At 46.1% G+C, this 22,729-nt stretch overlaps 1 protein-coding gene across 1 annotated transcript in view; it reads left to right on the top strand.

Moving 5' to 3' along the window:
- Ccdc93 (coiled-coil domain containing 93) overlaps window positions 1-22,729 on the top strand; it is a 71,650-nt gene that overhangs the window by 12,470 nt on the left and 36,451 nt on the right. The window contains exons 5-11 of the mRNA XM_005070308.4: window positions 1,148-1,246; window positions 3,678-3,734; window positions 9,567-9,667; window positions 13,961-13,997; window positions 14,430-14,522; window positions 14,771-14,821; window positions 15,737-15,823. Coding sequence (XP_005070365.1) covers window positions 1,148-1,246; window positions 3,678-3,734; window positions 9,567-9,667; window positions 13,961-13,997; window positions 14,430-14,522; window positions 14,771-14,821; window positions 15,737-15,823 — 525 coding nt within the window. The remainder of the gene's footprint in view (window positions 1-1,147; window positions 1,247-3,677; window positions 3,735-9,566; window positions 9,668-13,960; window positions 13,998-14,429; window positions 14,523-14,770; window positions 14,822-15,736; window positions 15,824-22,729) is intronic.

The raw sequence follows: 22,729 nt of genomic DNA, 5'->3' as shown, positions 1-22,729 counted from the left end.
TGGGGGTTATACTGGAGAGGACTGGGAAGTGTATATGATTGGGGTGCATTATGTGAAATTTCAAAATAGTCAATACAAGTGTTAATAGTAATAATAATGATGATGATGATGATAAAAACATCTGTCCAGATCTCTGCCTTGAACTTCCGGTCTCCACTAAGAGCTCTAACACTGTGAGTTGCTTTACTCATGCTGTAGTTTCTTGCTATCTAGAATATCTAGGAACTGGGGCTGGAGAGATGGCTCAGCCCTTAAGAGCATTCATTGTTCTTCCAGAGGATCAGAGTCCAGTTCCCAGCTCCCATGTCACACAGTTCACAACTTCTCTGGCCGTCCAGTGCCCCCTACTGGCTTCTGCAGGCTTCCTCACTTATGTGCTCATCCTCCCCGTGCACACATACACATATGCATATTACATATACATATTACATACACATACACATATATACATATTACATACACATATTACATATACATATTACATACACATATTACATATACATATTACATACACATATTACATGTACATATTACATACACATATTATACATATTACATACACATATTACATATACATAGTAAATCTTATAAAACAAAAGAATATTGAGGGGTTGGAGAAATGTCCTGGCACTTAAGGGCATTGGCTGTTCTCCCAAAGGATCTAATCAATTCCCAGCACCCACATGGCAGCCAACAACCATCTGCAACGGTGGGTACAGGAGATTCTTTCTTCTCTAGGCAGTACGTGCACGTGGTGTACAGACATGCATGTGGCACTACATGCCTGTTATCCCAGCACTTGGGGTCAACCTCAACTACATAGTGAGTTTGAGGTCAGCCTGGGCTACATGAGACCCTGTCTCAGCAATAAAACAATGTCAAGGAACTGATCCTCCTTCCCTTGACAGAGACAGACAGGCCTGATGACGTGAGTAGCTTTCAAATGCTGCAGTTACTTATGGCTGGGCACACAAGGTCACCAGGGCTTAGCTTCTCGGATGCCCAGCTAGCTGCTCTTCTAGTAGAACAGTGTGTGCTCATGATTTCTCCCTAGTTCAGCCACACTAATTTGAGTTCACGGGTTGAGTAGATTCACTGCAGTAGGAGTCCATTCCTGTCACCTCACACTTCCCACTTTCTTCCCCAGTGGCTGGTGAAGCGAGCTATAGAAACAAAGGAAGAAATGGGTGACTACATCCGCTCCTATTCTATATCCCAGTTCCAGAAGACCTACAGCCTCCCGGAGGTCAGTACCGTGCTCCACTTTCCTCTTATTTATTAGGTGCTTTTAAGTCCTGGGATGTTCCATCTCTCTCTCTCTCTCTCTCTCTCTCTCTCTCTCTCTCTCTCTCTCTCTCTCTCTCTCTCTCTCTCTCTTCTCTCTCTCTTCCTTCTTTCCTTCCTTCCTTTATTTTCTTGGTTTATTTAAGTTGTAGAGTGTGTGTGTGTGTGTGTGTGTGTGTGTGTGTGTGTGTGTGTGTGTGTTTACATGGTGCCTGAGGAAGCCAAAGAAGTCATGTTCCCTGGAGTTAGAATTCTAGGAGATTATGAACCTCCTGATGAAGGCGGGGGTATTAATGAGCTCACTAGACCCAAAATAAATAGGTATTTATTAGGGAAGCACTTACACAGATAAGAATAAATAACTGTGGTCTCCCTGCTCCAGAAGATGCAGTCTCTGCCCTTCCAATGTGATCCAGACACAAGAGAGAGTGCCTGCCCCTCACTTCTACCTTCTGGTCACATCTGCACCTGAAGCCACGCCCAAATGGGTATGGCCACTAACACAAATTCACTGGCAAGGCGAGATCTGCTACAACCTGACATGCATGCTAGGAAGCTGACTTGTGTCCTCCGAGAGCAGTGACAGCTCTTAACCACTGAGCCGCCTCTCCAGCTTTCTGGGGCTTTTTCCCCTTTTAATCTTTAATTTTATACATGTACAAGGTATCTTGATCACATCTACTTCCAGCTCCTTCCTACCCAGCCTAGACATTCTGTGACACATGCCCTTCCCACACCCATGCCCTCCTCGCTTACTGCCTACTACCCACTGGTTCCGTTAGTGCTGCTTGCTGGAACACTGGCTCATCTTGTGTGGGTGGTCACAGATACAGTGAGCTCATGGGCGCAGCAGCCATGTCACATACTTTACTGCCCTCCTTCCTCCCCATCCTCCAGCTCTTACATTCTTTTCTGCATTCTCTTCTGTGTCGTCCCCCGAGCCATGTGGCATCTCACATACATGTCTCCTTTAGGTCTTAACACACAGCAGTTGCGTATTTTCAGCAGTCTGGCCAGTCATAATTGTCGGTATTAACTCCCCACTGCAGAAGAGGTGTCCCTGGCCAATCTTGTGTGTGCCCTCCCCTCCCCTTGTTCTCTGCTGGTGCAAGTGCACGGAGAGAGTGCTGGGGTGGGGTAACTGTAGGTCCTCCTGCACCCCACCCGCCACTTGGCACCTCTCAACAGTCTTGTGCGTCGTCAGAACTGCTCTCTAGATAGCACTGAGGATAAATCTCTACAGCGGTATTGTTCTCTTCTCAAATTTAGCATTCAACCCAGAACTTTTACTAAATTGCAAGTCTTGTATGTATTATATGAATGGGTGTGTGTGTGTGTAGAGACCACAAATTGGCATCCAGTATTTCCCTCACTCTCCACCCCTCCTTTTTTTTTTCCTGTTTTCTTTTTCTCTTGTTTTCTGAGATAGGTTCCCCCCTGAACCTCGAGCTCATAGACTCATCTAGACTGACTGATCCTCCTGTCTTGACCTCCCAGTGCCAGGGTTACAGATATGTGCCACCTGGCCTGACTTTTTACTGGGTTCTAGGGTGTATCCAATTTAGAGCTTCATGCCTGTGGGACAGGCGCTTTATTGAATGAGCCACCTCCTTGACCCATGATTCTGTTTTTGTCAAAAGCTTTTTAGGAGACTACTTGTGTAGTGCATTTCCTGTAAGCACAGCTCATAGTAATTGTGACAGTAAGATTACTAAGCACCATCAAATGCTCTGGCTCATCGCTGCCTTCCAGCTTCATCCTGGCAACTGCTCCACCATGGGGGTGCTGGTGCCCTGTTTTGTAGATGAAAGAAAACTTAGAGTTTAGGTTCTTGCTGGAATGTTCAGTGCTTTCAAAGACTGGGCATGCAGGTGTTTGTCTGAATCACTATTCTCCATGGCCTCTCTTTCTCTTGCTAACTGTAGGCCTCTGTCTGCATTATTTGCAAAGGCCCTAGCTGTCGGGGAGATATATCCCTATATATAAGAAAATTGAGAGCTGGGGAGATAGATCCTTGCAAGCAGGAGGTAATGAATTTAATTCCTGAATGGACATTTTTAAAGCTAGGCTGTAATACCAGCCCTGGGGAGGTGGAAACAGGCAGGTCCCTAGGGCTCCCAGGCTTCCCAGCTTAGCTTACTTGTTTCAGGACAGTGAGAGACTCTCTCCAAACAAATAAAAGGTGGACAGCACCTGAGGAAGAGCAGCTCTGGTTGTCTTCTCCCCTACACATGCATGCATAGACATGCATACATGCATATGTACAGATTTTAAAAAGCAAATCTGTACTAATTCATGCACAGCAGTGAGGAGTGATTGATGAGGGAGAATTGTATGTCCAGCTGCATTTTGTCTTCAGTAGAACTGGTTGATTCCTGTGTTCTGTCTTGCAGGATGATGACTTCATAAAGAGAAAAGACAAGGCCATCAAAACCATTGTTGACCTCTCAGTAAGTCCCTTTGCCCATGTGCCTCTGTTCCAGCAATGCATAGTCTTGAGACATCTCCTATAGAAGTCACATGTCAGCTGTAGGGTGGTGATGCACACCTTTAATCCCAGCACTGGAGAGCAGAGGCAGACAGATGGCTGAGTTCAAGGCCAGCCTGATCTACAGAGTAAGTTCCAGGACAACCAGGGCTATTACACAGAGAAACCTTGTCTCAAAAACACAAAAGAAAAAAAAGTCACATGTCACCCAGGATCCGGCAGCAAAGGATGTTTGTTAGTATCCCTGCCTGCTTTACACACTCAGCACCAGGACACAAGCATGCCCCAAGTCCTTAGCTCCAGTTTTAATGAAGAAACATTAGAATGTAAAGCACCCCCTTCTTACACCAATAGCAGGAGTAACAACAGCTAGAGAACAGACAATGAACTGGAGATGGTGAATGGAACTCACTGCCCCCCCCCCATCCCCATGATGGCTTTGGGAAGACAAAGCAGCTTTGAGTTCATGCAGGAACATCACCATACGTGGTGCATTTTGATCACTGGAGTCTTACCCATGATCTACCTCCCCGGTGGGGACGGGGAGCTTTGATAAGATGCTCTGAGCCAGAGTCAGACTGAAGCTTCTGGCTTTAAGCTGAAGAGAACAGAGCATCTATGCCTGGTGCCCGGTTCTGTCTCCTAGAAGCAGCATATAATACACTGTGCATATGGCTTGTAACTTCAAGAACAGAGCATCTATGCCTGGTGCCCAGTTCTATCTCCTAGAAGCAGCATACAATATACTGTGCATGTGGCTTGTAACTTCATTGTGCATCCAACATTCTACTCTATCTCATTTGCAAAGACTGGACCATAGGTAAGAGGAGGAGCTCAGGTGTTAGTCCTCATCTTTCACCTTATTTAAGATAGGGTATTTTTGTTGGTTATTTGACTGTGAACATCCGCCCAAAGAGTTTCTGGTGATTCTCCTGCCTCCACTGTCTGTCTCCCTGTAGAAGAGCTAAGATTAAAGATTCTCAACTTAAACAAGGCAGTGGTGGTACACTCCCTTAATCCCAGCACTCAGGAGTCAGAATTCAAGGCCAGCCTGGTCTACAAAATGATTCCAGGAGAGTTAGGGCTGTTACATAGAGGGAGAAAAAAAAAAAAGAGGCTCAAATTATACATCTGGTTTTCTTCATAGCTTCTGGGTATGTAAACTCGGTCCCTATGCCTCAGTGATGGAGTCAGGTGGATCTCTGTGCAGCTAGCCGGTTCTACAAAGTCAGTTCCAGGACAACCAGAGCTATTACAGAGAAACCCTGTCTTGAAAAGCCAGTAATAATAGTAACCCCCTCAAATTAAATATCAAATGTGTGTTTAATGGAAATGAGTGTTGCACTGTAAAATGAGAAGTTGAGTTTGGTTTATATGGCTTTGTGAGTGGGCTCGGGAATGCTTTCAGAAAAATAATTCTGGACTTCGGTTGTCTCAAAGTGATGATAAAACATGGAGGAAGTCAAATGGAACAAAGTCTGCGTCATTTCATCCTTATTGTTTGTAGGCTGCATTTCATTGTAGAAAGTGGGAGAAAATCCTTAAAGTTTTGCTTTTGAGACAAAGTTTTACCATGTACCCCTTGATTTCCTTGAAATTATGGTAGTCCTCCTGCCTCAACCTCCCAAGTGCCAGGATTACAGGTGTGCACCACCATATCCGGCTTAGGCGCACAATTTGGTACAGACTCTTGGAGCCTGGAGGTGGTACCTGTGCAGGACCCATGAGAAGAAGGTAGGGTCTGTAGGAGAGCTCTGCTCATGGAAAAGACAGACACAGGACGAGGTTTGGGCTGTGTCTGGAGGAGCATGTACAAATAAGTACTGTCTGTCTGTCTGTCTGTCTCCCTGTCTCTGTCACTGAGTATCTAGGGGCTTTGATCTGTCTGTCTGTCTGTCTGTGTGTCTCAGTCTCCATCCCTTAGTATCCAGGGACTTTGATCTGTCTGCCTGGCTGCCTGCCTGGCTGCCTGCCTGCCTGTCTGCCTGCCTGCCTGCCTGCCTGCCTGCCTGCCTGCCTGCCTGCCTGCCTGCCTGCCTGTCTGTCTGTCTGTCTATCTGTCTGTGTGTCTCAGTCTCCATCCCTTAGTATCCAGGGACTTTGATTTGTTTGCTGTTTTATTAATATGTATTAATGTGTAAGTTACAGCTGTTTTCTTATGGGGTAGGGTGTAAGCACCTGTGATGCCCTCGTGGGTGGGAAGCAATTTACTTGCAGCTCCTAGACTGCAGGGTGTCTGTTAGAGATGCTGTAATGGTCAGCTTTGAGTGTCCCAATCTAGAATCACGTAGGAAGACAGTCTCAGTGAGGGACGGTCTAGATCAGGTTGACCTATGGGGACATTGTCTTAACTGTTAATTGATGTGGGAAGACCCAGCCACTATGAGCAACACCGTTCTATAGATGGGCTTCTGCACTGTGTAAAAGTGGAGACATAAAACTGAGGGCCCATAAGCAAGCCAGATGCATAATGCATTCTGTCTGTCTGATAGTGAATGTGCTGTGGCCAGCTGTCCCATACCTCCCTGCTGTGGTGGGCTGTAACCTAGAATTAGGAGCTACATAATCCATCCCTTCCCTAAGTACTTTGTTGTCAGAGTATTTTATCACAGCAACAGAAAAGAAACTAGAAAGGTTATGCCAGTCTGCGAGAATGAGGGATTTATGGTCAGCGGAGGCAGCTTCCCTCTTAAGCAGGGTGTGTAGTGACCCACCGGAGTCTTCAAGTGTAGAACAAAAGATTGGTAGTGGCGCTTTACTTCTCTGGATTTCAATAAAGCAATTGTCCCTGGCAATTGTGAGAGCAGTGATCAGAGGTTTGACACTTCAGTGGTCGGTGGTGTTCTCCCTGCCCTGCCATTTCAGATGTAGGCTCAGGGGTGTCACTGTGACAGATGAAAGCAGCTGTAACCATCCCTGCGAGGAAAGCTGCCACCTGACACATAGTTTTAAGGGTCACCTTAACTTTTTAATGCCATTTACGTGTCCTTATCACTTGCCAAGGCAAAATGTCAGAGCCGGTGAAGAGAGATGATCAGAGTGAGGGAGGAAAAGGACCTGAAGAATCCCCATTCTGTGTCATGCCACCCCTATCACTTAACGCCTTGTTAGCTATGGGCAGGTTGTTCAAACTCAGGACTGGGGAGGTGGCTCTGTGGTAAGGACACTTACTAAGCTAACGACCCGAATTTGATCCCCATCCCCTATCCCTGGTAGGAGGAAAGAGCTGACTCCCACGGGTTGTCCTCTAACCTCTGCATGTGCACCATGGCATCCATGCGCACCCTCCCCCAGCCATGCAATAAGATAAATAGTGTAATAAAAATGGAAACTCTGCAGGCTTTGTCCATAAACAGAGAACAAGAGTGGTGGGCAGTGCTTATGGAGTAGCTAATGCTGGATTGTCATGCACTTGTAGCAAAACAGTATGGCTGGGGAGATGGCTCAGTGGGGAAAATACTACCTGGAACACACATGAAAAAGCCCGGCACGGTGATATGAGCTTGACATCCAGTTGGCAGGAGATAGGACAGAGGGATCCCTGGGACATGCTGGCAGACATCCTCACAAAATCAGTGAGTTTTGGTAAAAGTGAGAGACCCTGTCTCATAAAACCTCCCAGGAAAGGGCTGGAGAGATGGCTCAGTGCTTAAGAGCACTGACTGTTCTTCCAGAAGACCTGGCTGGGTTCAATTCCCACCACACCCACATGGCAGCTCACAACTGTGTAATTGCAGTTCCAGGGGACCCAACACCCATGGCAAAACACCACTGCACATTAAATAAGTTAAAAAAGGAAAAAATAAGCTCAAAACCTCCTACTAGTTGTCCTCTGACTTCCACACCCATGCTGTGTCATGTGTCTGCATGTGGGTGTGTGCATACACACTAAATAAGCAAACAAATAAATAAAATGTAATTAAAAACAACAATGAAACAAGGCAGAAAGTTACTGGGGAGGACTCCCGTGGATGCCCCGTAGCCTCCACAGCCATGTGCACCCCCAAACAAACACATGTACAAAAGGAAAAACTAGTGTGTTGATTCTGTATAAATGTTTTGGTTTCTTTATTATGTATGTATACATGTGTGACTAGCCACATGCAATGAGGTACAGGGATTAAACCACAGTCATAAGGCTCAGCAGTATGGACTCTTGCATGCTGAGCCATGTGACTGGCTTTATGGTACTTTTTAAAAAGTGAACACAGTCATATGTCAAACAGTATTGTTTGTTGCTCTCAGGCTGGAAATTGACACAACCATGTTAACAGTGAGTGAGACACTGGGTATATCCTGTAAAATTTGCTAGTTTACACTCATTTTACAGCTAAGATACTAGCTGAGGCCTGTTGAATGGAGGGAGTTGCCTTTCTCGCATCACAGAGGCAATTAGCAGCAGAGATGGGGGAAAGATGCCTATCACTCTGAAGACTGATTTAGCAGTAGCTCTTTACAGTTGGCTTGTAATAGCTGTTGTTAGGTCTTTATTGCTCAAGCAAACTATATCTCAGCTACAGATTGTGCAACAAGTCTTGTGAGAGGACCAGCTGGGGAGGTGGCCCGTGGGTGCTAGAGTGACTAGCACATGCACGTTAGTAGAAAAGCCTTGAGATTAGAAGCCAGATATCTGAGGCCTAGTGCTGTCCTAGGCTAATGCTGTACTAACCCTAATGTTACTATAGGCTAAAGTTATCTTGGGATAATGCCATCCTAGGCTAATGTTATCCTAATGGTGTCTAGGAGAATTCTATCCTAGGATTTTAGACAAATTACTTCATTTGTTGGGGTTTGTTTTGTTTTGTTTTGTTTTGTTTTGTTGCTGAGACAGGGGCTCATGTACCCCCAACTGCCCTTGGCATCTCTATGCAGCTGAGGATGACACCGAACTTCTGATGCTCTTCCTCTGACTCAGGAGTGCTCAGTTATAGGCATGTTCTGCCACACCCCACTTATGCGGTTCTGAGGATGGAACCCAGGGCCTTATGAATCCTGGGCAAGGACTCCATTCACTGAGCTGCATTTCCAGTCCCTGCTTCATTAGCATTAAATTGAAAATAACACTCTGGGCTCTGCCTCATAGTGGTGTCAGGGTGCCAAAGGTAAGATGCATATGAAGAGACATGCTTAAAGAGCACACAGAGCCAGCCTGCTGCCGCTCTGCACACCAAAAGGTCCCCTTGGCTCTGGATTTCCCTATGCTATTGTTTTGAAGTCTTTTTCTTAGAAGAATCCAATTTCCTGTCTTGAGTCATTGGCTCTCTCAATGGTAACTGAGGAGAATAGCATCGCTGTTATAACAGGAGAGCTTGGTGGAAATTAAATTACATGTAGTCACAGTGTCAGGGGTTCATTCTAGTTTTCATTTCTGTGTAAGTCTGCTTTGTGTTATTTATAGCTTGCTATTTGTGTAGACACTGGGGGTAAAGTAGGAATGTTTGTGGCAGAACGTTATGAGAACAGCTCTCAAGCATCGTGCTGTCTCTTTCTTACACAGTCCAGGGCCCAACCTCAGGGACCGGTGTCACCCACCATCAGGCTCAGCCTTCCTACGTGGATTAAGGCAATTCAGACAACCCCACAGACATGTCCACAGGCCAGTCTGACCTAGACTCTTCCAAGGTTATGTCAAGTTGAAAATTAGTTTTATCACACCTAGGCTCTCCGTATCTGAGGCCCCTGATGTGAGCTAACCAGGTACCCCATTCTGTTGGAAAAGTCTACTCACTGGAGGCATCAGGCTACAGTCCAGGGGAGCCTCTCATGCCATGCCTTGTCTTTCTCATCCCCTCAGGACACTTACAAGCCCCGTCGCAAGTATAGGCGGCAGCAGGGAGCAGAGGAGCTGCTGGACGAGGAGTCCCGAGTCCACTCCACGCTTTTGGAATATGGCAGGTATGGAGCGGGTGCTGGTCATATTCCATAACACTGGGGCTGGAGCTGTCACTGAGTCAGGAGTGCTCACCTTGCAGTATGAGGAACTGAGTCCATTCCCCAGAACCATGTAAGAAAGTCCAGAGTGGAGGCACACACTTATCACCCCAGTGCTGGGGAGACGGAGACAGGGAGATCCTGGGGCTCCCTGGTCGGCCAGCCTAAACTAAGCCTACTGGTTGATCGCCAAACCAATGGGAGACCCTGCCTTGAAAATCATGTCCTGAGGAACAAGGCTGTTCCCTAGCTTCCTCTTCCTGTACTTTCAAACCAAATAAATATACAGGCTTTTGAGTTTGGTATCAGCTTACTAGCCCTCTCCCATCCCCAGGATGCTTTTCCTTCCTTAATAAACTGTCTGTTTCAGGAGGGAGGGAGGGAAAGCTAGCCAACAATTCCTTTCTTTTGAATTAAAATTGGACAGCTGCTGTAACGTTTTGGATATTGCGGCAGGCAGATCTCAGTGAATTTGACACCAGCCTGGTCTACAGAGTGAGTTCCAGGCTAGCCAAGACTACATAGTAAGACCCTACACACGCACACACACACACACACACACACACAAAGAAAGTAGTTTCTGCCTAATGAGTTTACTGTTTGCAGCTACAACTTCCAAGTCAAAGTTTGTGTTTCTGTGCCCAGCCTTTCGAGTTCTCTGGAAATGTGGGCATTGCTGTGCATAGACTCTGACTTCCTTGAGGAATTGGTGGTGCAGAGGCCAGGACATGAGTGTATTTCCTGGCCCTCTCCAAATACAGTGCACAGAGCACCTGCAGCAGTCTCCTTGGGCCGTATAGATGATTTGGGGCAAAGATTGATCTGACTAGAAAAATGAAAACCTTATTAGTAGGCTTTATTACTTCTTAAAATTATTTTGTCCTTAAGAAAGAGTTTTACTTTTATAGCCTCACTTGTTTTTAAAATATGCAAGGAGCCGGGCGTTGGTGGCACACGCCTTTAATCCCAGCACTTGGGAGGCAGAGGCAGGCGGATTTCTGTGAGTTCGAGGCCAGCCTGGTCTATAGAGCAAGTTCCACGACAACCTCCAAAACAATACAGAGAAACCCTGTCTCAAAAAACAAAAACAGACAAAAAAAACCCAAACAACAACAAAATGCAAGGACATGTATCCCTTTGAATGCTTTGCTCAACACTGGATATTAACCTTCCCTTATGTCCTGCATTCTCTGCCCAGGGTGACCAGTCCCTTGATGTGAGTATGTGCCTTGTGCTTCCTGCATTTGTGTGGGGAGACTGCCTCTGCATTTGTTGTGTGGCTAATGCTGACTAACTCTTTCTCACTAGCATCTCCATGAGTGTCTCATGGCACCTTCCTCTGGGAAACAATGATAAACAAGAAGAAATTAGGTTTTTCAAGGAAAGGCAGTACTTATGTTTATGTTGTGCGTGCGTGCGTGTGTGCGTGTGTGTGTGTGTGCGTGCGCGTGCATGCGCTGTGTAGAGGTCAGATGACAACTTTCAGGATTCACTTCTCTCCTTCCACCTTTAGGTGGGCCCTAGGAATTGAACTGGCATCCTCAGGCTTGCAGGACAAGTGCCTTTACCCACTGAGCCATCTCACCTGCCTCTCATGATGTGTTGTGGTTCGCTTTTGTTTATTTGTTTGTTTTGAGATGATGGTCTGAGGTCAAGTCTCACAATTGAAACTAGTGTGTTTCAAAAGACTCTGAGGTCATTCTGGTCCAAGCCCTGTGTGAGGAGCTGCTGAGAATTGAATATGTTTTCCAATTCAGAGACCATTCAGACCAGGGACATAATTTTGAGGTGGGGCAGGGACTGTATAAAATTAAAATACATGACCCCCTGTTAAAAATGATTAACGAAGGCCTGGAGAGATGACTCATTAGGTAAAGTTCTCTCTTTACCATCATGAGGACTAAAGTTCAGTCCCCAGAAACCACAGTAAAAAGCTGCATGTAGTAGCATCACTTGTAATTTCGGGGCTAGAAAGGCAAAGGCAGAAACATCCCTGGGCTCACTGCTGCCAGCCTAGGCTAATGGGTGAGTCCAGGCCAGTGAAAGAGCCTGTCTTAAAGCGAGGTGGACAGACACGCATACACGCACTCTGAAATAATAAACGAATGTAATGAAGCTATATATATGTATACATACTTACTGGTGGAAACATTAGGTGGGCACAGGGGTTATAGACACTTGGAAAACTCATAGCTATAGGCCTTGGATGTTACCTGATGGCTCAGCCTTTTGGTTGGTGAAAAATTAGGTGTTTTTGTTTTTTAAGTAGTTTATCCTTGAATCAAATATAAGTTACTGAGGCCCAGGAACAGGGATTCAGGTTGCCCAAAATAGCATATTCCTACATGGAAATAGTTTCCTGAAACTCTATAGAACAAAAGGCTTTTTTCCCCAATTATGTCAGGTAGGTGTGTTAACTAAGGAGATGTGTGCTGTGGGACAGGGATCCTGCCTGGTGACACTCTGAGCTGTGGGGTTAGAGGAAGCAGGAGGCACGCTAAAGTCATTCCAAAGGTTTGTATCGGATTAGAGTGGATGACTGCCAATAGGGTTAAGGCTCACCCCAACATAGTTTGGCTCTGCATCTACAACATTCCAACTCCCCTCAACCCTGAAGTTGTAGTCCTTCTGCCTTTTTTAACTCTGAAGTAGCCTTTTCCTATTAATTTGGCAAAACTGATTAGGCTGCAGAGGTCACCCTAATGTCCTTTACAGGATGGTGTGCAGGCCCAAAGTTCAGCCTTAGATTAAATCTGTTATACTTTGGGACATTGCCCAACAATGTCCTTTTTAGTCTTTTCCAGTTCTATGGCAGCCTATTGCAAATTTGGGTAATGCTATGACATTTTACTTTCTGCTTTTTCTTTCATTTGTATTTTTTTCATTCAATAAACATTAGACCTTCAAACTGTAAAAGCAGCAGCATCCCCCAGGAGAAGGGTGCAGACTTGCACTCAGGTGATTGGTCATAGCTGCCATTGTGGGGGCATGTGTAGGCCTAGATGGACAGGTCTTGGCTATGTATGTATGCACTGTGCACGTGGAAGCTTTGCAGACATATTTTAGAGCCAAGAGCAGGTGAAGGGAGGTTGGTTGGATGGTGTAATGCTTTGTGTGGTCGGTAGATGGAGCAAGAGCTGCTTGTGTGAAGCTGAAGGGCCTTGGAAGAGGAAGATGCTGCTTAGGAGGCCTGCATCTTACTAAAGTGAGCTGGGATAGGGATGGGGAAGAGCAGGAGGGGTGAGGCTGCAGACGCTGGGCCAGGGGAGCCACACACTGATCCCACAGGCCAGGCTTGTCCTGAACAGGGGCAGAGCAAAAGCTTAATTCGTGTTTTCTTAAACTAAAATCTGTGAGACTAGATGTTTGCAATATGCCTTTTGTTTTCGGCTGAGTCTTTTTTTTTTTTTTTTGTATTGTTATATTTCCTTAAAATAAAAAGGCATGGGTTTGGTTTGTCTTAAGCCAAGAACTAAACGAATTTAAGCTGAAATGTGTGCACCCATTAAATTTAAGGTTCCATGCAGTGAGTACACATTACTAACATCACGTTTGGTTGTGTTTGAAAATAATTCTGGCGTGACTTGAAGTCAATTAGGTAATATTAGAGTCTGATTTGGCCTTAGGAAATACATTGCCTGTTTACACAGATGTTTTTAAGAGTTTTAGCTTGCAGTGTGGTTCTGAGATGCAGTTCCCAATTGGAAGAGCAGTGAGTATCCTTTAAGGATATTCTATACTATCTCAGCATTCCCTTTTATAGCATTTGTACAGCAGATAACATGACTGGCCATATTCAGGATCTGGTAGATATGTTTCGAGGTAAGGCATTTGAAGTGTTTTTTTTTTTCCCCAGCACTCAATAGCCTAAATCCTCTCCAGTGTTTTTAATAGAGGAACCCAACCAAGCACGAGGGAGATGGCTCAGTTGGTAAAGAGCTTGGCACATAAGCACGAAGCCTGAATTGAGTCCCCAGCACCCATGCAAAAGCCAGCTGTGAGGGTGTGTGCCTGTAACCCCAGTGCTGGGCAGGCAGAGACAGGAGAGCCCAGGGTCTCACCAGCCAGCCATTCGAGCTAAGTTGGTAAGTTCAAGTTCGTTGAGAGATATTGTCTCAGAAAAAGTTGGAAAGTGACTCAGGATAGAGACATCTGAGTTGCTTGCCCCGCCTCTATGCACATGAGTGTCAAAAAACAGTCTTGTTGGAATTGATTGTGGTTTTAGATAGTAATTAAACTCTTTCTCATGACTTACAGGAGATATGGATTTAGTCGTCACAACAAAACAGAGAAGGTAAGAAAGATCTCGAGTGGGACCTGGGAAGTGGGAGGTGACAGCAGTTGGAGGCTGGATAGCAGCTGTGCTCCTAATAAAACACCAGGCTCTGGACAGGCAGGGGCCCTGGGAATGTACCAGCCGCCTTCGTCCCCTGCTTGTCTGTCTCCGTATTTCTAGCCTGCCAACAGAAGCATCCCAGAGCTACAGATGAAGGATAATTTGAGTCTGGCAGGTAGATGTGCCCTGGCATGAGGCAGGCCTTACCAACCCATGCCTTCCCAGCCTGCTCTGGAGGCTAGAACGTGACCTGAAACCTCTAGATTAACCCTTTCTTTTGGATGGGCCCTGGATATGTTTTCTTTCACAAGCAGCCTCTCTGCAAGCTTGTCTTGTTTCTGCTGAGTCTGCACCTCTGGTGCTCAGCTGTTTCCTCATCTTCCCTTCTAGGCTGAGGACAAGAAAACAGCTCTTGCTGCAGGGCTGTCGGCCACAGAGAAAACAGAAGCTCATGAAGAAGATGAGCTTCAAGCAGCTGAAGAGGTGTGTGCCCCGTGGTGGCCCTCTGAGGTTCCAGTGGGGGCCATTGGAGGGGAGATTTCGCTCCCATCCCCAGCTCTCTCTCGGGCTGCCTTCCACCCTCACAGTTCCCTTTTCTGAGATGCCATGAGGTTCACCAGTGACCCACATTGAAGCCTCAGCTCAGAGGTTTCACCACAAAGACCAGGGCAAGTGTTCACTTCAGTCTTACGTGGTCAGAACTGCTCATCCCTGCTCTCTTTCTCTTTCAGCAACGTATTCAGTCACTGATGACCAAGATGACTGCCATGGCAAATGAGGAGGTGAGGGCTAGTCGGGGTTGGGGTACAGGGGAAACACAGAGGTGGAGCCTCGGCCCTGCCCCCTCTGTTCTAGAGGCAGGGGAACACCATCTTCAGAGCCCCATCTTTAGCAGTCCTGAGCCCTGCTTCCTTTGCAGGAAGCTTTTTACAATGCCTAGCATTGTCCTCAGGGCCTTCTGTGAGGGAGAGCTTAAGGAACGTGTTGGTATGACGTATCCCTGCTGGGGTGGCTAACTGGCCTCTAAGGGGGAGCAAGGGCCTCTGTAACCATGGGAACCCATCTTCTACTGAAACCAGCTATGTAGGAGATGAAATCCTGAGTTGCCAGTGAACCCTCTCACATTCAGGGCCTTCCTGGAAGGATTAGCTATGTCCTTGGATGGGATCATTTCTTTGAAAACCAGGAAAGACCTGTAGTCATAAAGAGATACTTTAGGGCCCATGATTCCTTTTCTGCTTCCCATCTATGAGTCCCAGGCCTGGACAGGGGGGTGGAGAAGGTGGTGAAATCCTAGGGTACACAGGACCTGAAGGGAAGCTAATGCTGGTGACCTGAGGCTGAAGGGAAGTTAGCAGGGGTACCCAAGGCCGCGGTGGGTGGAGTTAGGAGGGATTCCCAGGGCCCAAAAGGAAGTTAGCAAGGGTACTCAGGACCCAAGTAACAGGAAGCTAACATAGATACTGAGTGACTCAGGAGATTGAGGTGTGGCTCCAGGGGTCCCCACGGACCAAGGAAACCAACACAGCCAGCGGAGTGACTCAGGAGATAGAGGGCTGGCTCTAACTTCTGAGTCCTGTGGCTGAGTCAGTGGTGAAAGCCAAGTCACTTCTCTGGGGCAATGCTGTGTGTTTGGTTATCACATCCAGTCCTATGATGGACCAGTATCCCTGAGACTACACCTCCTTTGATTGCAGAGCCGTCTCACCGCAAGCTCCGTGGGCCAGATCGTGGGTCTCTGTTCTGCTGAGATCAAGCAGATTGTGTCTGAGTACGCAGGGAAGGTAGGTTGCTGCCTGCCAGAGCCTTGGCCTCAGGTCACCCACAGCCTTACCCTCCTGCTTCCTCACTCCTTCCCCGTGTAACCATGAAGTCTCGTTGTAATTTATCAGCCACATTTGTCAGAAGCACCAACACTGGCCTGACCAGGCACAGCCATCTGCTTTGCCTATGAGCTAATTTCATTTTATCCCGAGGTGACCATTTTTTCTGTCATGAAATAGCAATCACATCTGATATGTCGCCATCTGCAGACCAGGCAATCAGCTTCCCTTCCCAGTCAGCTACTTATAACACGGGCTTGGTTTGGCAAGTGGACTGACGGATGGTGCTTTTTTGGAATTTAGGACATAAACTCTGTAACTCAGTCAAGCCCAAGGCAAAAATTTTTGCTGGACTTTATTAAAAAGTGTGTAGAATGGACAAAGCCTCGGTTATATTTCAACGTTAGTCTTTTTTTCCATTCTAAGAATAGGCAGAGGGACCTTAAATATTTCAGAGGTACAGTGATAAGCCATTTTTAAAATAGCTTTAATTTTTATTTTTTATACATGTGTTTGTATGGGGAGGCAGACTATCACAGCATGCATGTCAGGGTCAGAGGACAACTTGTTGGGATAGATTTTCTCCTCCTTTTATGTGGGTTCTCTGGCCCCTGCAGCAGGAAACTTTACCCATGGAGCCAACTGGCTAGCACAGGAAAGAGTCATTTTGTGCATTTTGAGCCTGGTGTGACTGAGAGCTGAGTGAGATCTGACTGACAAGACTGTCCGTTTCATTTCCTATTGCTATGATAAAATACCCCGCAAGTGCTGCTCCCAGGAGGAAAGGCCTGTTTGCCTCATAGTTCTGGGCTGCAGTTCACAATGCAGGGAGGAGTCAGGACGGGTAAGAAGCAGCTGGTCACAACCAGTGTGTGTGTGTGTGTGTGTGTGTGTGTGTGTGTGTGTGTGTGTGTGTGTGTGTGTGTGTGTGTGTGTGTGTGTTAAGCTCTCTCCTTTTCCTTCTGCCCAGGACCCAGCCCATGAAATGGTGCCTGCATACTTTCTCCACTCAATTACCCCAACTAAGAAATTCCCTCACAGTCCTGGGCACAGGCCAAGAAAATCAGTTCCCCACTGAGACTCCTTTCTAAGAGGAGTCTAGACAGGGTCTAGCTTGCATTAAAACTGACCAATAGAAGGGTCTTGTCTCCTCATTCCTCCCTCAGCAGTTCTCTGAGCGATACATTCTGATTTTCTTGTCTCAGATGCCTTGAGAACAGAATAGTTCGACTCTGTGTGAGGCACTTAACCCTTCTACAGTGATTGTGAATGTGGGGTACTTGGGGAAGAGGTCTCCCTATACCCCAGGGGGGATCTCTAAGCTGTAGAACTTCAGAGCAGGGCAGTGAATAGATGCTGGTCTAGGGTGGGGTGTCTTGTTTCCCCGATCATCCATGTGGATGCTCCTGAATGTAAGATTTCCTTGTCCATCTCTCAAGGACTCCAAGGTCTTGTCTGATCAGTGTCATTAAGGGTTGAACTGAGAAAGATTCTGCTTACTGTAAAGGTTCAGTAAACTCAAAAGACTGCAATGCATAGTTGTGACAAGAGGAATGAGAGTCACTGCCCCAGAAGTGCCATGGTCTCCTGTCAGTCCTTCTCCTGGGTGGCAAGGCTGTGAGTCTGTTGCAGTTCTAGATTGCCAGAAATGAGCCTTATCAGCTTTTTAACAGGGATGGGAACTAGATACGTTTCTGCTATGCATGTGTCTGTGTATGTGTGTGTGTTTGTGGGTGTGTGTATGTATTTATGTGTGTATGTGTTTACATGTGTGTCTGTGTGCATATGTATTTATGTATGTGTATGTATGTATATGCATGTGTGTCTGTCTGTGTGTGTGTGTGTGTGTGTGTGTGTGTGTGTTCCTGTTTGTTAGTGTGGGGCACCTGTTTAGAGGCCAGAGGTTGCTTGTGGGAACTGGTCCTCTCCTCCCACCCTAGGATTCCCAGGAATTAAACTCATGTTGTTAGGCTTGGCTGCTGCAGGCATCTTAACCTCCTGAGCTAGTTTGCTGGCCTCAACTACTCTCTTATTGTAATTAATACTTTAGCTAGATTTCATTGATTCTGATGTATAGATCTGCCCTGGTTTTTCCATTTGTATTCACTTATCTTAATACTCCTTGTCAAATAGTATCTTTGGTTCACTGTGACATACTTAAGCTTTACTTACTTTTGTGTTTCCTATCTAATTAAAATACAAACCGACCTTTGTTTTATTAGACTTCTGTTTGGTTCAGGTTCCATCATGAAACCTTGCAGTTGCTGCATTTGTTTGCTTCTTATTGTTTTGTCAGTGCCTCCAGCCAAAGACTGGTTGCCTTCAAGTTGGCACCCAGTGGTGCTGAAATATGTTGGGCGCCTCGCCGTTTGTGTTGTGGAAGTCACACCTCAGCGGAGTTGTACAGCGGCTAGCCAAGATGGTCGAGAGATGTAGCACACGAGGCACTGTGGTACACAGGAGGCATGCAGGAGTGTGGGAAGCATGAGGCTAGCCCTTAAGTGAGACCATTTAAGGAAGGAATGAAAGAAGGCAAGTGAGGGGATGGGGAGGAGAAGAATGGAAAAGGAAGCAGGGAGGGGAAGGACTCGTAGTCGCTGAGTCTGAGTTTGTGTTGGATGCTTTGGGGAAGAGTCTGAGTACGTGGGGCTTTGCTCTGTGTTAGATGCTACAAGGAAAGGCCTGTGAACATGGCTTGCGCCTACAGTTCCGTTACATCCTTTGTCTCTGCACCATGGATTTGCTTGAAACTGGGCTCTGGTGTTTCCTCTGAGATTGGTGCTGCTGGTATTGGTTTTTGGTAGTAACACTGTTGTGTCTAGCAATGAGAACAAAGTGCTCCAGGGACACCCCATTAGTATCACTTGAGCAAAGCCCGAGTTGAACGGTTATCTGCATGTATTTTCCTTTAATGAGGAGAAAGGATCAAACTGCTTTCAGGGGTATAAAGTGTAAAAAAGGTATTTGTGAATGAACAAAAAAAAAAATCCAATAGGCTGCCTGGAGCAAGTGCTTGAATGGGACTGAGCTTTGGGATATAAAAATGAAGAGGAAATAAATAAATAAATGCCAGACTCATCTTTCAGTTGTAAGGTTCGCAGGTTCTTCTGACAGTGTAATATGATAAGTGATCCATGTGTGTTTCAAAGCTGTCTGTGAGATATGTAACTCAATTTAATGTGGTCTGTGTAAGGCAGCAGGGTGAGGGGTATGACAAAGCTTTTGTGGGGTAATTAATGAGCGTCTGGAGGTTCTGGGCTTGGTATCCTATCTCCCTATTTCCAACACCCAACACTCAGAATGTTTCAGAAGCCTTTCAGTGTCAATGTCTAACTTTCCCAGTACGTCAGTCTCTGTTTTAACAGAGAGGAGTCTGTCACTGAGATTTGCAGACAACGTAACAGCTTGACTGTCCAAAACTACTCTGAATCCACTAGCCCGAGAAACCTATTTAGAAGTCAGGAAGAATAGAAATAAGCCAGGCCAGGGCTTGCACAGGGTCCTTGGTGGGGCAGGAAGGGGCAGCCCTAATGCCGCTGCTAACACACCACCTGCCATCTTGACACTGCTCAGTCAGCTAAGTCAGCCTTCCCTGATATCTGTGAGATCCTGATGGGGTCCTAGAGGATTCCGTAGGCCTAGCTGTAGGTAGATCTGCTTTCTGGAAACACAATCTGCATGCCCTCTCTTGTAGGTAGTTTGTAAACTGACTCCACAACTTCCTCTTATGTGTGTGTGTGTGTGTGTTATGTGTCCACACATGTGGAGGTCAAATGACAACCTCAGCAGTCAGCGTTCACCTTCAGGGTTTGAATTAAGTCTCTCTTGTTTTGCTCTGTGCTGCGTTGCACAGGCTTGCTGAACCATTTGTTTCCAGAAAATTCTCCTGTTTCTAACTGTAGGAGTGCTGTACCATCCCCTGAGCCCAACATTTTTTTTAATTCTGTAAGATCATTTAATTCTTTCTCTTTTGACACTTTATTAACTTGTGTGCTTCTGTGTGCTGGGGGTGAGTGTGTACATGCCATGACTTACTTGTGGAGGTCAAAGGAGACTTTCTGGACTCTGTTCTCTCCTCCCACCATGTAGGTCCTCGGGTTGAACTCATGTCAGGCATGGTGGCCTTTACTCAGTGAGCATCTTGCTAACCCAAGATGATTTGATTCTTCCAAGCTGTCTTCTTGCGTATGGCCTTTCTCCATCTTCACACTTACTTGTGCCTGTCTGTTGGTGTCAGTGTGGGCCATGTTCTGTTGTTTAATTGGACAACTCACTGGGTACTACAAGTGTTGGTGCTGGGTAAATAAGTATATAATATTATACCCATTTTGCACATGAAGATAGTGTACGGTTATGGAGGCTCAGTCATTTCTGCATTCCTGTGCAGCTCTGGTACATTCCTAGTTCAAATGCAGGGTCACCTGAATTTAGAGCAGTGAGTGGTTCTCAACTTCCCAATGCTGCGGCCCTTTAATACAGTTCCTCATGTGGTGACCTCAACCATAAAATTATTTTCACTGCATAATTGTAATCTTGCTACTATTATGAATCATAATCTAAATATTTTTAAGAGATAGAGGTTTTCCAAAGGAATGGTGACCCGCAGGTTGAGAGCCACTGCTTTAGAACCTGTTTATTGAGCTAGCTAGAAGGTCACTGGGGAGAAGTGGAACTGTGTGTGCCATCCATAGTTCTGCCTCCTGAGCCTGCAATAACCATATGCCTCCTCAGGCATGTTCACCATTCCACCAGCTGTACTGGGAAGGGATGAGTGTGCTAGGAATGGACCACAGCAGGAAGGAGACCTGGTACACCCTGGGGTTCACACAGCATCTCAACAGGGCTGCTGGGTGCTGAGGTTTCTTTCTTTTTTTTTTTTTTCTACTTTTATTATTATGTGGGTGAGTGTTGTGGGGAGGGGGACACATGTGTATGTTCTACATGTAAAACCAGAGGATGACTTTGTGGAATTGGTTTTTTTTTTTCCACCTTTAACTGGGTTACAGGGATCAAACTCAGGTTGTTGGATTTGTATGGCAAGGACGTTTTACCACTGAGCCATTTTGTTGGCCCATGGAAGCTATAGATACTCCCTTCTGAGGTATCCAATGATTTTTCCTGTCACTACAGAATGTATTATGACATTCTCATATAGCTCTTTATAAAACATAGCATCTCAGTGCCAAAGAGATGGCTTATCAAATAAAATCACTTGCCACCAAGTCTGGTAATCATGGTGGAAGGAGAAAACTAGCTCCCACAAGTTGTCTTCTGGACTCCATACATGTGTACACATGCACAGCATCCCAGCCTCGGTGCTGTCACCTTCGTCATCTCATTGAAGTGTATTTATAGAAGGCATTCTTTTCCTAATTGGTTTTGGAAGGCCCACTACTCCTGACCTTTTGCTTCTGAGGACTGTGCTCTGGCAGCTGATCAGAAGCTCACCTTTGTCTCAGCAGATAATTAGACCTGTGTCTGGTTCAAGGATACACATACAAAAATGCAAAGGAAAGAGCCCTCCCTCTGGAGAATACTGGTTCTATAGTAGCTCAGCACAGGTTTGCAGATGCAAGACACACACACACACACACACACATTTTTAAATATTTTCATAAGATATAAATATGCATTTTACTTACATTTTTTATAATACAATCATATATATAATCTTGTTCATTTTCACCCCTACTACCCTCTCACCCCACTCCCACTCACTGAACCGTTCTTTCAAAAATTTTCATCTTTTGTGTTTTGCTGGTGTGTGTGTGTGTGTCCCTCCCACTGAGTTTACCTAAGGCTACTTGGATAAGCACAGATGAGAACTGTTTACTATAGCATGGGCAGAACTTTCCAAGTGGCTTCACAACTGAAAAAAAGTGACTCCCTCCCCCAGCAACTATCCTTGGGTTGCCAGGTGAAGCCTCATGATCCCCCAGCCAGGATGGAAAGTTGACTGGCTTGATCTTATGAGGGTCTTGTGCGGGTAGCCGCAGCCATCTGAGTTCATCAGTGTCGGGGAGACTGTTGCACAGCAGCCCTTGCCGTCCTGTTGGCTTTCCCATTCTTTCCTTTCCTGTCTGCTTGCCTTTAGTGCTCCTCAGAGCCAGTGGTATAGGTGTCCCACTTACGGCTGAGCACTCAGTGGCCACTTAGGTTCAGTACTTTGCCCAGCTCACATGACAGTGTGCACTGATTAGAAAAGAATGCCTCTTGGGTTCTGTCATTCACTTGCCTGGCCAGAGTGTGAGTGGCATCACACAGCTGCTGGAGCTCCCAAGAGAGAGCCTTGTGTTGACTAGCTCCTTTCCGGGGGTCCTGGGGACTCAACACTTGTCATGGCCCTTTGCCCATGTCTGCCATTTTCTTTCTCAAGGTCTTCTTCACCTTGGAGGCCTGGCCACAGACTGTCTTAGTCATACCATCTTTCCCCATATCTTTGTATTAAATCCTGAGCTATTCATCTCTGTTTGACAGGTTCAAGTCATTTATTTTCTCCTTGGGCCATTTGTTGTATCCAAGTTTGGATCTGTGGTTGGCAGTGCCTCTGTAGACTGGGGATGGTAATTTCCCACAGGAACAGGCTGCTGTCATTAAAGTAGCACATGGTGCCTAGCACCCAGAGGCCCTCAGGACATTTATATACTAAATCTGATAGGATGGAGCCAGAAGAAAAAATAATAATGCTTTATCTGCCTACTTGTGTCTCCTGTCTTCATGTTATTTAACTGCCCTGGTTTTGCAATTTGGCCACTGTTCCTAGGTTATGTATAAAAGCTTCTCAAAAGAGTTATAAAGACAGCTAAGGGCCTTTGGAGATGGCTCAGTCACACAAAAAGATGGGTATTGTGTGTGTTGCAGAGTTTT

This window comes from Mesocricetus auratus, unplaced genomic scaffold (assembly GCF_017639785.1).
Source record: "Mesocricetus auratus isolate SY011 unplaced genomic scaffold, BCM_Maur_2.0 Super-Scaffold_100676, whole genome shotgun sequence".
NCBI lineage: Eukaryota > Metazoa > Chordata > Mammalia > Rodentia > Cricetidae > Mesocricetus > Mesocricetus auratus.
The sequence above is the reverse complement of the archived record's forward strand: the minus strand, read 5'-3'. Positions and strand labels throughout refer to the sequence as shown.